This window comes from Pelodiscus sinensis, chromosome 2 (assembly GCF_049634645.1).
Source record: "Pelodiscus sinensis isolate JC-2024 chromosome 2, ASM4963464v1, whole genome shotgun sequence".
In the NCBI taxonomy this organism is placed as follows: Eukaryota; Metazoa; Chordata; order Testudines; family Trionychidae; genus Pelodiscus; species Pelodiscus sinensis.
Window position 1 is genome coordinate 41,021,705 of NC_134712.1, and position 16,777 is coordinate 41,038,481.

At 46.8% G+C, this 16,777-nt stretch overlaps 1 protein-coding gene across 3 annotated transcripts in view; it reads right to left on the reverse strand.

Moving 5' to 3' along the window:
- TMEM67 (transmembrane protein 67) overlaps positions 1–14,171 on the reverse strand; it is an 82,159-nt gene extending 67,988 nt beyond the window's left edge. Inside the window, exons 1-3 of one of the 3 annotated variants that reach the window (XM_014571520.3) lie at positions 13,722–14,166; positions 4,523–4,611; positions 1,324–1,417 (exon numbers count right to left, since the gene is read on the reverse strand). In XM_014571520.3, the coding sequence (XP_014427006.2) occupies positions 1,324–1,417; positions 4,523–4,611; positions 13,722–13,908 (370 nt within the window). In that variant the 5' untranslated portion in view covers positions 13,909–14,166. Of the gene's footprint in view, positions 1–1,323; positions 1,418–4,522; positions 4,612–13,721 lie in introns of all 3 variants that reach the window. The other 2 variants (XM_075920385.1, XM_075920384.1) reach the window with 2 other exon arrangements.
- Between the last annotated feature and the right edge of the window lie 2,606 nt (positions 14,172–16,777).

Sequence of the window (16,777 nt, forward strand, 5' to 3'; positions counted from 1 at the left end):
AAAAAAAACCCCAAAAACAAAAAAGCGCACACACAAAACCGCGATTGATGTGGTGTAATGTTCTTCATTTTTTTTATTTAGAATTTTAGTGTGATGACTGAGTTTGCTTTTCCTTGCCCAGCTGTGGCCACCCCTTTTCCTAGTTCCCCATGCTGAAAAGGGATTCTGAGGCTTGCCCAACCCTGGCTACCCCTTCCTCCCTAAAGGCACCCTATGCAGGGAAGGAGCTGGGAGAGGGATTCCCTTCCCTCCAACTCCTGCAAGGGATTCCCCTCTTCTCCCAACACCTCCTTAACTGTTAAGGGGGCACTGCTGGCTGCATGGAGCCACCCTATGCAGGGAAAAAGTTGGAGCTGGTGGCGGGGGGGGAGGGGGACAGAGAGAAGTTAGTTCCTCTGTGGCCTCTCCTATGCAAGGAAGAGTCCTCGGGAGCTTCCCTTCCTTCCCACTCTGGGGATGGATTTCCCCTCCACCTTCTTGGTCCCTGCACGCCTCCTTAACCAGTTCCAGCCTCTTTGCAGCTGCCTGGTTGAGGGCAGCAAGCACAGAAACTCCGAGCTCCTGTTTATTCAGGAACTCTAGCATGTGGAGCTTTCTCCTCCAGACAGGTCTCCTGCATGCAGGGGAGGAACCAGAAGTGTCTGTCCGCGCTGCAGGGGAGGCTGGGGGAAGTTTTTAAAGCAGCCCCTGGGACTCCCTGCAGCGTTTGATAGCCACTGGACTCCCCAAAGGCCAGATTAAATTGTTTGGTGGGCCGGAAGTTCCTCACACCTGCAGAAAAATCAGAAACCATTCAAATAACTAAGGAGTGCAGCACTGGGATACATCTCAGGCAAGGCATAGGATGAGTCATTCTTAATCCAAGATAAGAATGGGTTTACTTACCCAGACTATATTGTTGCTCTCTATGCTGGATGAGTAATTTCTGCATTACATGGCTGGAAACTCTTTATTATCTTTGTTTATAACTAATACATTTTGATAAACTTGATATTATCCCATTTTATCACTTCAATAAGAACTGATAACTGCCAGTGGTGGGCAGAAGGGGGCTGGTAATACTAATCAGTCTTTAGTTTTTTGGCTATTTTCAAATGCAAGGAATAATGGATAGAAGACACCACTTTGTCTGTGGGAGGAGGGGGAGATGGATTTTAAAACCAAGATAAATACACATTTTTACATTAGAACTGTAAACAACAATACTTAGATAACTCTGACGTGCTGTTTCTTATTAATTTGCTAGTCAAAACAGCATAGTGTATATTACTAACTCAGATGTTTAAGATCAACAACATTTCACACTGTGTATAGATCTCTTACCTAAAATTTCGTTAATGGCGCATTTACATTTTCCTTCTGTAGTTAAGCCTTTAGGACAGGTAATACAATTCCACCCATCTTCAGTAATACCATTCTAAATGAAGTATAAAATATTTGTTAAATCTTTTATAAAAGTCCACTAGAACTAAAAAAGTCTGACCCATATATTTAAAATAGAAGTTATTCAGGTATTTTAACATGGATAACATTCACAAAGCTGTCTGAAATACATACTAGAGACCCTAGCAAGGAGAACTATCAATATATTCAATGGGTCTCCATTCAGAATTAAGGATCTGTGGAGATTGTCAAGCCCTAGGTTGCCTTGCTGTAGGGTGACCAGGTGGCCAGAAATGGTGCTAAGGAAGGCTTCCTGCCTATTCTAGCAGCTCCTCAGAAGTGGCCAGCAGCAAATCTTTTGGTGTTTTTTTTTTTTGAGAGAGAGAGACCAACCACAGGGCTCCATACTCTGCCCCACCCTAAGTATTAGCTCTGCACTTCTACTGGACAATTTTTGGGAGCTGTGGGGCAGTGCCACACACACCTACGGGCAGGACCCACTGCTGGCAGCTTCTCGGGTACAGCAAGGTCTGCGGTGTCAGGACAGGGAGAAAACCTACCCTAATACTCCTCCTGCACCACTGATTGGGGACCATCGGAGGTCAGCCTGCACTGCAAGCATCTACTTATTGGTTGAACAGTTAGTCATGTACACTCTAACATTCCTAGTCCACAATGGTGCTTTTCATCAGCAAAACTTTTGTTGGTCAGAAGTTGTGGGGTTTGTTATTTGATTTAAAAAGTATTTAGTTGTTTGAGAGAGTGAGCAAATCAGAAAGTTATTCTGGGCAGTTTTATGCTTGCCTATTAACTTATTTACATTGGCTATTACTGGTGTGTCCTTATTTTAGTTTCACTGAAATTTTCTTGGTTATGGCTCACTTCTGCAAATATAAAAACTTCCAGCATTATACACTATGAAAAATCAAATTTTCCCTCAAAAATTAAAAAAATAATTCTCATCTTACTTTCAAAAGAAGCTCATCGTGTTTGTGATCGACAGCTAAAAATTGTTGTAAAATAAATCACAAGTTTCACAAATATGGTGCTCTTACCAATACCTGAACACAAATTTTGAATAGTTCCAAGCAAAAATACTGCTGTTAAAATATTTTCTTAAAGTTAAAATTTTCCAAATTTAAATAAGAAATTTTGTAATAAATTGAAAAAAAATCAAAACTTATAGAAGACCTATGACAGGCTCAGTCACAGAGCTCTCCCTAAGACTGTCACCTGATGTGCAGATTGTAGCACTGAACCTGCATAGCTGCCTTCTGGGGCACCCCAGGACCCTGTCCTGCTGAGCCAGAACCTCTGGTCTTCCCTAGTGATTATACCGTGTTGGTGTCACTGCCCACAGCAGAGTGACACAGACACTGAGATCAGCTCAGGTCTGGGAAGACAAAGTCAAAGAGACTTGACTCAGCAGCCAGGTGCACAGACCCACTAGGGCTAAAGCCCCAGATAAATCCATCTCACTGTGCATAAAAGGTATACAGAATGAGCTCATAAGTTATTCACTTCCTTTATCAATGAAAGAGACATGAACAGCTGTTTTCCCCCCAGGTAACAATTATTTACTCTGGGTTCATTAATAAACAAAAGATATTTTGGCAGATATAAGATTTATGTGATTACAAATAATAGCAGAACAAATCGAAGTATGTTATTAAGCAAAATGAAACAAAACATGTCCACTATGCTTAATACTCTAAGAAACTTGTTATATGTAATTTCTTATCCTAACAGGAGTTCTAATCATCTTATCACACAAGGTAGCCTGATCCTTCTCCCTGTTAGATGTTTACTGCAGCCATCTTAGGTAATAACTTGGGGTCTCCAGGCATCTGGCTGCAATCCCTATTCTTTGATTTCATGCTTTGTAGTGGTTAATTGAGGAAGAACTTTGTATGTGTTAGTTTAGGGGTGGTGAGGCCTGCATTCTTTCCCCCCTTTCCCTTTTCCCTATACCTGATGAGCTACTTAAGATAAGCATTGTTGCCAGTATAGCAAGAACAAGTATGAGATAAGGGCAAAGGGCAAGAACGCATAAACAATTCTGTTTACCCTAATGATGCCATACAGGCATCTGTCAAGCACAAGAAGTTTATTTCCTGACAGCTAACACCTGTGCCCCATAACTGGAAGATCAACATAACAAAGAAGCGGCATATCTTACGTCACTTCCTGCAAGCCTGGGACCCCGGGTAGGCTGCGGACGAAGTGGGAGGTTGTCTCAGCTTCTGAGGAGCTGGTACCCAAAGCCCATCGGTGAAGTCTGAATTGCTAGGCTCTGAGGCAGCCTTTAATACACTTTTCCTGCCTTGTTTGTCAGTTTGGAAATTTCCAGGGCTTACTCATTAGTGCTGATGTAGAGCTTAGCTGTTAGTTATCGATCTGGTTCTGATCTGGATCTTCTTGTTCTTTGGCCCTGTTTACATGATCAGTACATTAGGGTAAACAGAATTGTTCTTGCCCTTTACCCTTATCTCATACTTGTTCTTGCTATACTGGCAACAATGCTCATCTTAAGTGGCGTATGTTCCCAAAGAGTTGTTTCTGGCTCATCAGGTATAGGGAAAAGGGAAAGGAGGGAAAGAATGCAGGCCTCACCACCCCTAAACTAACACGTACAAAGTTCCTCCGCAATTGACCACTACATGCTTTTATATAGATTTTGCCCATGGTGATTTTGTTCATTTCAAAATGTTGTCACCTTAAGTGCAAAAGTACAGTGTACAAATGGCTTCCAGCATCAGATGGCCTGGTCACATGTCTGTGTAGGATCAACCACAGTCCAGACTCATAGGAGAAGCAAAACTGTTCACAGTTCATTGTCCCAAATACCATGCCATTAAGCTCCTTAAGTACTAATGGCCCTCACTTGGCAGGTATAGTTAAGGAAACAGGTTTATACCTCATATTTCTAACTTCAAATACAGAAATGATACGGGTCCACAAACAGACTTGACACATTCAGTAGATTACAAGTTTTCTAATAATAGGTTACATGTAATATTTGTAGTTGAGCTAGGCACTTTCATATTCAAAATCATATTTCCATAAAGTATTTGGGTTGCACAGTAAAATGGCAAAATGCATATTCATCACAGCACAATGTGTAAAGTTTAATACCTACCATACTCTCTGGACATTTTTCACAAATAACAGAAGGCCCATTATTATTAGAAAACATCCTAAATCCTGGTAGACATATACATGAAGTACCTACAAAGTAAATAATACATTTTATTTTTCATCCCAATTTATACAAATAAAAAACAGATCTATCATAGAGCACTTGAAGCAGCTCTTAAATGAAAACTCACAATTTCCTGCTTTAAACAACTGTGACATTTAAATAAGAACTTCAGTTAAAAAAAACCCCTCTCCATTTAATGTTCATATTGGCATTCCATTTTTACCCTTCAAAAGTAGAATTACTCTAAAAGATAACTAAGGAAAATGGTCTTTGTGTGAAAAGAGCTTTAACAAATTATTCTGTACACTATTTTAAATTTAGTACTTCTATTTTTTTCTTTTATTCTAACATGAATAGTAATACAACCTATCTTCAAATATTGTAAATACTATTCTATGGGCTTGATCCTGTTAAGTGTATAGTGCTCACAACTTCCCTCAACTTCCACAGCTGAAATCAGTGGAACACCATGTCACACAGGAAAGGGCTCTTAATTATTATTTACTTCTATTGCTATTTCTATTACAAAACAAAAGCGGATATAAAATTAAACATAAAATATTGAACTGTCAATATTTCATCTGAGAAACTTTTTTAAAAAGGACATTGTCAGCGAAAACCTTTTCAGATTTCTATTTTCCTACAATACTCTCTTACGTATCAACAGCATATTTTGAATTTTTAATTTATATACACACATTTCAAAAAGCAAATCTATTCTAAGTGCTCTGAGCTCTCCACAGATCACATAATATATTAAAACCTAAGAGTTAAGAACACCTCAGGAATGGAGGCCGTTTGTAACTCTGAAATGTTCGTAACTCTGAACAAAACATGATTTTCTTTTAAACACTGATTTAATACTGTTTTTAAAACTTTACTATGAATAAAAATGCAGCTTTCCTTTTTTTAATTAGTTACATTTAACACAGTATTGTATTGTATTTGCTCCCCCATTCTACTGCTGCCTGATTGCATACTTTCAATCCCATGTGATATGTGTGGCATCAACAGGTGTTGCTACATGTTCAGCAGTTTGCATTTGTGCTCACTCTGCGTGACACCCAGCTCTGCATAGACAGCTAACACAGGAGACCTTGAGTGAACTACCCAATGATCACAAGACCTGTTACGGTATGAAGGTACCCAGCTATAATTATTGGCAAGGCTCACCGAACCGCGGTGAGCCCCGTTCGCTAGCTGCGCTGTCCGGCGATCTACGCAGATCGCCCAAACCCGGCTCTTCTGGGTTATAATCTACTTGCCCCGGGCGAGTAGATTGTATTATTTGTCGAGCCTGATTATTGGCGATGAAGCACGGTCCTAGCTCCCCGGATTAACGTCTATAGTCACACTAGCACATGCAGGCTCATGACTATGGATGTAGCTCAATCAGTGATGGGACTTTCTACTAGGGATGTCAGCACATAAACAACTACACAATTAACCAATAAGTTTGGGCTTATTGGTTAATCCTGTTGACTACATGCATACCACTCCCCCTTGCTGCCTCTGTGTCAGAGGCATCAAGGGAAAGCAGGGGGCTAGGGCCTGTGAGGTTTTAAGGTTTTAGGAAAGTAGTGATAGATGTGTGAATTAACATACTAAAATAGATAAAAGGGTGTAACTGGTGCCAAATTGTACCACTGGGAACGATGCATTGGGGGTCTGAGATTAATGTGTGTGGGCAATAAAGCAGTTTCATCTACCCCGTCCGCTCCTGGGTTGCCTGTTTCTTCTCTAACAGAGCTGCCTGCCCCACCCCCACACAGCTGCCTCTGGTAAGGGGGCAGGCAAGAATTGGTACACACGGTGAGCCAGCTTTGAATCTAGTTCTCTGCACGTGCCAGCTCTGTAGAGCTGCCTGCCCCCCCCTTGCTGCTTCCCAAAGAGGCAGTGGGGGCAGGCAGGAGCCAGTGCTCAGGGGGGAGCTGGCTTAAAAGCTGGCTCCCCATGAGAACTGGGTCCACCCAACTCCCCCGCAACACACACACACACACACACACACACTGGGGCACAGTGAGGGAGGGAAGCGAGGCTGCTGCAGACAGAGACTCTGTGAATACCAGTGCAGCCTTTGTCTGGGGGGAGCTCAGGCTCCCCGCAGAATGGGGCTGCAGACAGGAGCTGGTCTGCACAGGCAACTGTTTTTTAAACAGGCTCCCTTGCAGATCAGCTCCTGCATGCCACCCTGCACTGCTGCCTGTAATAGAGAGGCAGCAGCACAAGGTGGCAGGGGTGCATGTGTGTCTCAGAAGTGGGGCTGGGAGCGAATAGTCATGTAACCACTAAAATTTGTTGCAATTACATGACTATTCAATTACACGCTAATACTTTACTTTCTACTACTCCCTCTGACACTCCATTTTATACATCAGTACAAACAAATTATGTATTGCCCCTCTGATGTAGTTATTTGACAGCACTCTCTGACATAGCCAGTTACAACCCATCACCTGTCCATCACACTGTCATCCTGAACGTATTTTTAAAAGGGGTAAGTGTGTTTGTTATCTTTTGGGAATGTGTTGGTGTTGAGGTGTTCTGGTACAATTTTCTGGAATGCGTTTGCAGGAGTGCTATACCCTAAGCACCTCCTCCCCTCCCCAGACAGCGTAGGAGCTGCGAGGTTCAATTTCAATTCCAACAGCCACCCACCCACATGTCGGCTGCCTGAGGGATGCTCAGGGGCCAGTGGCGTGTGGGGATGGGGTTAACCACCGGCCTCTGCAGTGAAAAACCCATGGGGGTAAGGGGACAAAGTAGGGAAGCTGCATGGCTTCTCCAACTGCATGCCCGGGGAGCCATGCAGCGCGCGACTCCCGCTGTCCCAGCCCTTACCAGGGCAGGTTGGAGCATGGCTCGCAGCAACCACAGAGCATGGGGAAGGGAGAGGTCATGTGGCTGAGGGCGGAGCTGTGGGACACAGAGTGATGTGTGATGTCACTCTGTCGTCCTGCAGGAAAAACCTTTTTAAAGTATAGTAAGAAAAGAGAAAAATAAGCTTTCCTGTTTTTTCAGCTTCCAGGCTGTTTCTTTACTATGAAGTAGAACTTGCTCATAAAATTCACACCCTCCCTCAATGTAGAGAGGGATATACACAGCTGTCTGTTCCAGGTTATGATATCCACACAAACACAAATAGGCTTTTCATAATAAAAAAGAGGAATTTTATTAACTACAAAAGACAGATTTTAAGGGATGACAAACAGATCAGAGCAGATAACTTAAATCAGTAGTCACCAACCAGTATATCGGGATCTACTGGTAGATCTTGGGGCCTCTGTCAGGCGATCTTGACTGGTTTGGCTGAGAGGCTATCAAGTGCAGCACTTCAGCGGTTCCCCCTCTGCTGTGCATCTCCTACCCTTTGCCTTGGAGCTGTTTCCCTCTCCCACCCTGTATTCTATCTCCACAGAGGGGAGCACAACAGGGTTTGGGATCGAGGGAGTTTTCTGGCTGCTTTTGAGAGTGGTGCAGGGCCAGGGCAGGGGTGAGCTTGCCTTAGCTCCACTGCACCACCATCCAGGAGCCACCTGTGGTAAACAGTATCCAGCTGGAGCCTGCATCCTGAATCCCTGTCCCCGGTATGAACTCCCTCCTACACCACAAGCCCCTCTTAGACCCAAATTCCCTTACAGAGCCTGTACCCTGAACCCCTCCACCCCAACTCCTCGCCCCAGGTAGAACTTTCTCACTTTCCAAATCCCTTAACCCAAGACCAGAGCCTGTTCCCCAATCCTCTGTCCCTGCCTGATGAAAGGGAGGAAGGATGGAGCGAGCAGGGGCAGGACCTTGGAGAAGGGGCACAAAGGAAGGGGAGCAAAGCTATTTGGGTTTGAGGTAGATTCTGGATTACACTTAAATTCAAAAAGTGACCTTATACTTTAAAAGGTTGGAGACCACTGACTTAAATGAAACAAAAACACAACCTAAGCTTAATATACTAAAAAAAATGGTTATAAGTAGCAAATTTGCACCTTGTGGCTATGTCTACACTATAGCCTCTTGCACAAAAACATATGCAAATGAGGCAAAGCGTGGAATATCACCATGCCTCATTTGCATAATTAATTAGGCTCCATTTTTTGCGCAACAGGCTTTTGCACAAAAAGGAGTGGTCTACACGGTTCCTTTTTGCGCAAAAACCCCCTCTTGTGCAAAAGCCATTCTTCCGCATTTTTTTTCCAGGAAGAACAGCTCTTGCGCAAGAGGGGGTTTTGCACAAAAACGGAGCCTCATTAATTAGGCAAATGAGGTGCGGTGATATTCCACGCTTCACCTCATTTGCATATGTTTTTGTGCAAGAGGCTATAGTGTAGACATAGCCTCTGTGTTTCAGGCAGATTGCAGAGACTCTTAAAGGCAAAACGCACTTGTTTGAAGTTTAAAACTCCAGATAGCCCATTTGCAAGTGAGACACCCCACTCGCCTGTGTTCAGTCCTTCTCCCCTAGTCCGGTTTTATTGTTCTCAGGTGTTTCCAGCAGTCTTTCTTTGGAGGTACGGGGGAAAGTCAAAACACAATGAAGAACAAAACACAATGATGCCACTCCCCTGCCTTAAATACGTTTTGCATATGGCAGGATTCCTTTGTCTCTCAGTCAGATTCCCACCCCTAGTCCATGGAGCGATACTAATATCATCATGGAGTTCAGTACTTGGTAATTCAGAAGCTGACTGTAGTAGGGATATAAAATCCCATAACAACATAAGAATGGTCAGACCCAGTATTTTGTCTGCCCACAGTGGCCAATGCCAGATGCCCAATTCCCAGCCTCTGACAAAGGCTAGGAACACCATTCCTACAGACACTGATGAACCCAATCTCCATGAATGTATCGAATTCTTTCTTGAATTCTGTTAAAATCCTGGTCTTCGCAACCTCCTCTAGCAAGGAGTACCACAGGCTAACCATGTGCTGTGTGAAGAAAAATGTCCTTTTGTTTGTTTTAAACTGCCACCTATTGATTTTATTTGGTGACCCCTGGTTCTTATGTTATGGGGAACAAATAAATAACTTTTCCTTAATTACTTTTTCCACACCACTCATGATTTTATAGACCTCTATCATATCCCCCTTAGTCTCCTCTTTTCTATGCTGAAAAGTCCAAGTCTTTTTAATCTCTCTTCATATGGAACCGGTTCCAAACCCCTAATTATTTTGTTGCCCTTTTCAGAACTTTTTCCAAAGCCAATATATTTTTTTGAGATGAGGCGACCACATCTGTAGACAGTATTCAAGATGTGGGCATAGCATGGTTTTATATAGAGACAATAAGATGTTCTCGGTCTTATTTTCTATCCCTTTTTAAATTAGTTTAACATTGATTTTTGATTGCCACTGCACAGGGAGTGGATGTTTTCAGAGAACTATCCACAATGACTCCAAGATCTCTCTTTTGAGTAGTTATACAGGCAGTCCCCGAGTTACGCGGATCCGACTTACGTCGGATCTGCAGTTACGAATGGGGCTTTTCTCGCCCCAGAGGACGGGAGCGGCGGGACGCCCAGATGCGCTGTGGTCCGCCGCCCCCGTCCTCCGGGGCGAGAAAAGCTGCTCCCCGTCTCCCTGGTCTGCAGGGAGACGGGGAGCAAAGCCTTGGAGCACGCCCGCAGCGGGACAGCCTGGGTGCACTAGAGCTGTCCCCCTGTGGGCGTGCTCCGCGGCTTTGCTCCCCGTCTCCCGACCAGCAGACCAGGGAGATAGGGAGCAAAGCCTCGGAGCACGCCAGCAGTGGGACAGCTGCGGCACGCCTGGGCTGTCCCGCTGCCCGCGTGCTCTGCGGCTTTGCTCCGCATCTCCCAGGTCAGCAGACCAGGGAGACGGAGCAAAGCCGTGGAGGACTTGGGCGGTCCCGCCATCCCCGTCTCCCTGGTCTGCTGGGGGGGGGGGGGGTTTCAGCTAGTGCCCCCCCCCAGCAGACCAGGCTTTTCTTGCCTACCCCTGGGGTAGAGCAGCTGGGGGCTGCCGGGTTGGTCCCGCAGCGCCGCTCCGGACCAACCCGGCAGCACCCCAGCTGCTCTGCCCCAGGCGACCCCAAGTCAGAGCTGCTGAAACAGACCAGCGGCTGACTACAGGAAGCCCAAGGCAGAGTTGCTCTGCCCCAGGCTTCCTGGAATCAGCCGCTGATCAGTTTCAGCAGCAGCTGACTTGGGGACGCCTGGGTTTCTTAAGTTGAATCTGTATGTAAGTCAGAACTGGCGTCCAGATTCAGCCGCGGTTGACACTGATCAGTTTCAGCAGCGGCTGACGCCAGTTCTGACTTACATACAGATTCAACTTAAGAACAAACCTACAGTCCCTATCTTGTATGTAACCCGGGGACTGCCTGTAGTTAAATTAGTCCCCATCATATTGTACATATAGTTCAGATTATTTTTTTCCAATGTCTCTTACTTTACATTTATCAATATTAAATTTAATTTGCCATTTTGTTACCCAGTCACTTAGTTTGGTGAGATCATTCTGAAGCTCTTCACAGTCTGCTTGTTCTTAACTATCTTGAGCAGTTTAGCATCGTCTGCAAATTTTGCCACCTCACTGTTTATCCCTTGCTCCAGATCATTTATAAGTAAGTTGACTAGGATTAGTCCCAGGACAGACCCTTGGAGGACACCACTAGTTACCTCTCTTCACTCTGAAAACTTGCAATTTATTCCTACTCTTTTTTTCCTATCTTTTAACCAGTTATTAATCCATGAAAAGACCTTTCCTCTTATCCTATGACAACTTACTTTGACAAGGGCCCTCATCGAAGGCTCTTAAGTAAAGGCTTTCTGGAATCCACTGGATTCCCCCGACCATGTTTGTTGACCCCCCTCAAAGAACTTGAGTAGACTAGTAAGGCATGATTTCCCTTTACAGAAACCATGTTGACTTTCCCCCAGAAAATTATGTCCATCTATGTATCTGATAATTGTAGTCTTTAGTATAGTTTCAATTTATCTGCCTGGTACTAATGTTGGAGTTATCAGTCTGTAATTCCCAGGATCACTTCTAGAGCACTTTTTAAATATTGGCATCATATTAGCTATCTTCCAGTCATTAGGTATTGAAGCTGATTTAAAGGATAAGTTGCAAATCACAGTTAATAGTTCCACAATGTCATATCTGAGAACTCTTGGGTGAATGCCATCTAGTCTCGGTGTTAAGTTTATCAATTTGTTCCAAAAACTCCTCTAACGACACCTCAATCTGGGACAAGTCCTCAGATTTGTCATCTAAAAAGAATGGCTCAGGTTTGGGAATCTCCCTAACATCCTCAGCTGTGAAGACTGAAGCAAAGAGTTCATTTAGTTTCTCTGAAATGACTTTATAGACTTTAAGTGCTCCTTTTGCATCTTGATTGTCCTATGGTCCCACTAGTTGTTTGCCAGCTTCCTGCTTCTGATGTACGGACAGTCCCCGGGTTATGTACAAGATAGGGACTGTAGGTTTGTTCTTAAGTTGAATCTGTATGCAAGTCAGAACTGGCATCCAGATTCAGCCGCTGCTGAAACTGATCAGTTTCAACAGCGGCTGAATCTGGACGCCAGTTCCAACTTACATACAGATTCAACTTAAGAACCCCAGGCGTCCCCAAGTCAGCTGCTGCTGAAACTGATCAGCAGCTGATTCCAGGAAGCCCGGGGCAGAGCAACTCTGCCTCGCGCTTCCTGTAGTGAGCCGCTGGTCAGTTTCAGCAGCGGCTGACTTAGGGACGCCTGGGGCACAGCAGCTTGGGTGCTGCTGGGTTGGTCCAGTAGCGCGGCCGTTCCTCGGCGCTACTGGACCAACCCAGCAGCACCTCAGCTGCTCTGCCCCAGGCGTCCTGATTCAGCCGCTGCTGAAACTGATCAGCAGCGGCTGAATCAGGACGCCTGGGGCAGAGCAGCTGGGGTGCTGCCGGGTTGGTCCAGTAGCGCCAAGGAGCGGTGCTGCGGGACCAACCGGCAGCGCCCCACCTGCTCTAACACAGGCCTCGGGCTTTGCTCCACGTCTCCCTGGTCTGCTGGGGGGGAGGCACTAGCTGCGTCACCCCCCAGCAGACCAGGGAGATGCGGAGCAAAGCGGCGGAGGACCCAGGCCGGACCCGCGGCGCTTCCAGATCAGCGCCGCGGGTCCAGCCCGGGTCCTCCGCCGCTTTGCTCCCCGTCTCCCTGGTCTGCTGGCTCCCCCAACGTCCCGCTGCTCCAGTCCTCCGGGGCGAGAAAATCCCCATTCGTAACTGTGGATCCGACATAAGTCGGATCCGCGTAACTCAGGGACTGCCTGTACTTAAACAACATTTTGCTATTACTCTTTGAGTTTTTGGCTAGCTGTTCTTCAAACTCCCTTCTGGCTTTTCTTGTCATATTTTCACACTTCATTTGACAGAGTTTATGCTCCTTTCTATTTTCCTCACTAGGACTTGACTTCCACTTTTTAAAAGACACCTTTTTCTTTCTCATTGCTTCTTTTATTTGGTTGTTAAGTCATGGTGGCATTTTTTGGTTCTTTTACTGTATTTTTTAAATTGGGGTATACATTTAAGTTGGGCCTCAATTATGGTAGTCCCAGAAAATTTACTTATTGCCTCAGCATGGGGAATGTACAACAAATTCAACCCATCTATGCTAGAGTGAAAAACAAAAAGTCACAGGACAAAAATTCCCTAGGGCACCACTTTCCCCTGGCAGCATCACTAACTCAGTACCCGTCTAAGCTCTGCAGGCGGATCACTGCCGACACGTCACCATTCCGCGGGTACCTGCGTTCCCGTGCCACGAACAAACATCCCGATTTCTGACAAGTCCAATCTGAATTAAAGAGCCCAGCATTGAACAACACTCTCCCTCCCCTGCCCCTGCTTAGGGTAGCCCGCAACTCGGCTCCCAGGGACTCACCACAAACGCAGCTTCACGGGTATTTCGTGCAGCAGGGGCGGGCAAGTAACATGATGATGCCGCAGCCCCTCTGCCCAGGCTCTGCCTCAAGTTGGCCCGTCATTGAGCGGACCCTCCCAGAACAGCTCGTCCCAGAGAAGGGGGCCACGCACCCGCCAAGGCCTGGGCAGACGGAAGGCAGGTTGGGCTTGTTACACCGCCCACCGCACCCCGCCCGCAGCGAGACAGGACTCCCCACCACCCCACCAGCCCCTCGCTCGCTCGCTCACCCCCGGCGCTCCGCCCTTGCTGGGGCCCGCACTGCTTGCACGCCAGGCTGGAGATATCGAAGTAACGGCCATCGCCGCAGTCCTGGGGCTGGCGCAGCGGCAGGGAGAAGCTCTGCCCAGCCGAGAGCCGCGCGCTGAGCAACAGAAGCAACAGAACAACGGGTCCACAGCGCCCCGCCGTCGCCATGGCTACTCAGCTCCCAGCAGCCTTCCCGCCGCGCGCGGATTGGCGAACCTCCTCCCGCTGAATCAAGGACAGTCCCGGCTACGGACAGCCAGAAGGGCCAGAAACAGCCCAGGCCGGAGACCTGCCTATGGGAGCAAAGAGTAGGATGGGGGTAGGCTGGGCTGGTGGATGCCGTTTCCTCTTCTTCCCCCAAAGCGGAACGCGAGGCTTGAAAAGCAGCGCAGTGGGGCGTGCGGGGGCAGAATGGAGGAGGGAAGAATAGGGGGAGCGCTACAGGAAGAGAAAACACTGAGCAGACAGGGAAAAAGAGGGAACTATAGAAACAGTATATACAAGGCCAGAGAAGCCGGTAAGAGGCGATCTCATGGACACCTGGACAGGCAGGAGAAATAAACTTGGTTCAAAATACTTTGAATGGAACTGAGCCTTCAAAACGGGGGAGTGGGGAGAAAACAACAAAAGGATACATAACTCTAGGCACCTTTTTCTGGCTGCATTCTGTTTTATTTTGTATTTGGAAAGGTAGGCAGAATTATGGTTTAGAACAGCATTTCCCAAACTACGGGCCGTGGCTAGTTGAGGAAAAGAAAATAATTTACCTCATCCAGCAAGAGTTTCCTCTAATGTTTTCCATCCATTGGCGGAATAAATTTTGTTATGTGCACTGAGCCATGTGTGGATATGCCCCATGCTACTGGACACTGGTGCTGTGCTGTGCTAATCAACTGGCAGCAACTGAATTTCTCCTGAGCAGCCATCGGTTACAACAGGGAACATCCAGCCACTTTTCTTCTAGATCAGGAGTTCCCAAACTTTTTGACACGGGGACCAGTAAATCCCCCCGGCGAGCCCTGCTTCTGCCACCCACCCGCCCCAATCTTCCCCAGACAGCCCCGCTGCCCTTAACCCTGCTTCTGCTGGCTGGTCGCCCCCAATCTCCACTGGACAGTCCCGCTGCCTCCAACCCTGCCTCCACCAGCTGCCCCCCCCACCTCCGATCTCCGCGGAAGAGCCCCACTGCCCCCAACCCTGCTTCCCAGTGGCCAGTTTCCACCTCACACACACCTCCTCTCAGCCCGCCCCGCTCCTCTCCCCTCCCGGCAGTCACGCTGAGACCCGGTATTTTTTTCCCACGGCCTAGTACCAGGCCACGGCCCATAGTTTGGGAAACGCTGCTATAGACTATATGCACTCCCCCCACCATACATTTTTTAGCAGTCTGACCAGTAGCCTGGCTCAGTCCTAGCTTGCACCAGGTCCGAGACTTGCCTCCACTGTGGCGCTGCATTTAAAGCATATTAGGAGCCAGGCGAGCAGGCAGCCCAGCTCAGTTCCAGCTTGCACTGGGTCTGGGGGCTCAGACTACCCTCCCTGTCCCCCCACCCGATAGGGGCAACTGCCATCTTGCACTGCTGCCTTTGCATCAGAGGCAGCAGTGCAGGGTGGCAGGCAGCTGGTCCATGAGAGGAGCTGGTTTTTAATCTGGCTCCCTTTGTGGACCAGCTTCCACTGGCACCTTGTGCTGCTGCCTCTGATAGAGAAGCAGCAGTACAGGCTGGCAAGGGGCTCCCTAGGAGTGAGGCTAAAGCACACTGGCTGCCAGCCCCATCCCCGGGAACTACAGAATAGTCAACTAACCGATAAGAATTCATGAGATTGACTATTCAATTAACTGATATTTAACATCCTTAGTCCTAACCTCATTGGTCAGTAGTTTCAACTCTGCTGACAGGTAAACAACCTTCCACAGATAGGTCACTTGATCATGTAACCAGCTTCAGTTTGGGAGACACCAGGAATATAAAAATCCCATGAGGGAGAGTTGGGGTATCTGAGGGGTTTTGCTTGACGCTTCCTGATGGCCAGATTGGCAGGTGAAGCACTCCGTGTGACTGGTTTGTGGCCTGTTTGGGAAAGGTCTCCAGTTGAGGGCTGTGAGGAGCCCTGGTTTTGAGCAATTCGCCCTAAGCTGATGCCCTCAGCAGTGCACAGACCCAGCCCATGACAGGAGTTTCTTTGTCTTTAGCTGGCATGGTACTCCCAGGAGGATAACTAAAGACCTCAGGGAGAGGCAATTTCCCTGGTTTGGAGGGTGATCTAGAATAAGAACAATTTTAGGGTGAGTTTATAATAAGTTTGTACTGAGGTTCTAGTGTTAGAATTAGCTAAGCATTTTCTGTTATTTTAAATTTGTAATCTATTTTGCTCTGGCTGTTTTATTGTTAAAGGGGGCTTACCTAAATTCATTTGGGGTTCTGATCCCATTTGGGGAGTGGTATCCCAGGAAGCTGGGCTCAAAACTGCATTTCCCTTGGGCTTGAAGAGCTTCAGTGTCTGTACTGCTCCTTGAAGGGAGTGGAGGGTAGTGATCTCAGCTCTGTGCCTTAGCTGGGGGAGACCAGGGAGCTGGCCCAGCAGGACAAGGTAGTGAAAGCCCCCAGAGAGCAGGAAGGTGAGTGTCAGTGGCCTTGTCAGCACTCTGGGAAGCACTCCCAAAGAGTCTTCTGTGACCGTGCCCCATTACACTGCTACCTATTGATTTCCTGTGGTGACCCCTAGTTCTTGCGTTATGGGAATAAGTGCTAACTGTTCCTTATTCATTTTCTCCACACCGGTCATGGTTTTAAAGTCTTCTATCATATCCCACTGTAGTAACCCTCTTTTCTAAGCGGAAAAGTCCTAGTTTTACTGATCTCTCCCAGTATGGAAGCCATTCCAAGTCCCTAAACATTTTTTGCCCTCTTCTGAACTTTTTCCAATGCCAACATACCTTATTTGAGACAAGGTAACCACATCTGCACACAGTATGCAAGATGTGAGCATACATGGATTTGTATAGACACATTAAGATATTCTCTATCTCATTTTA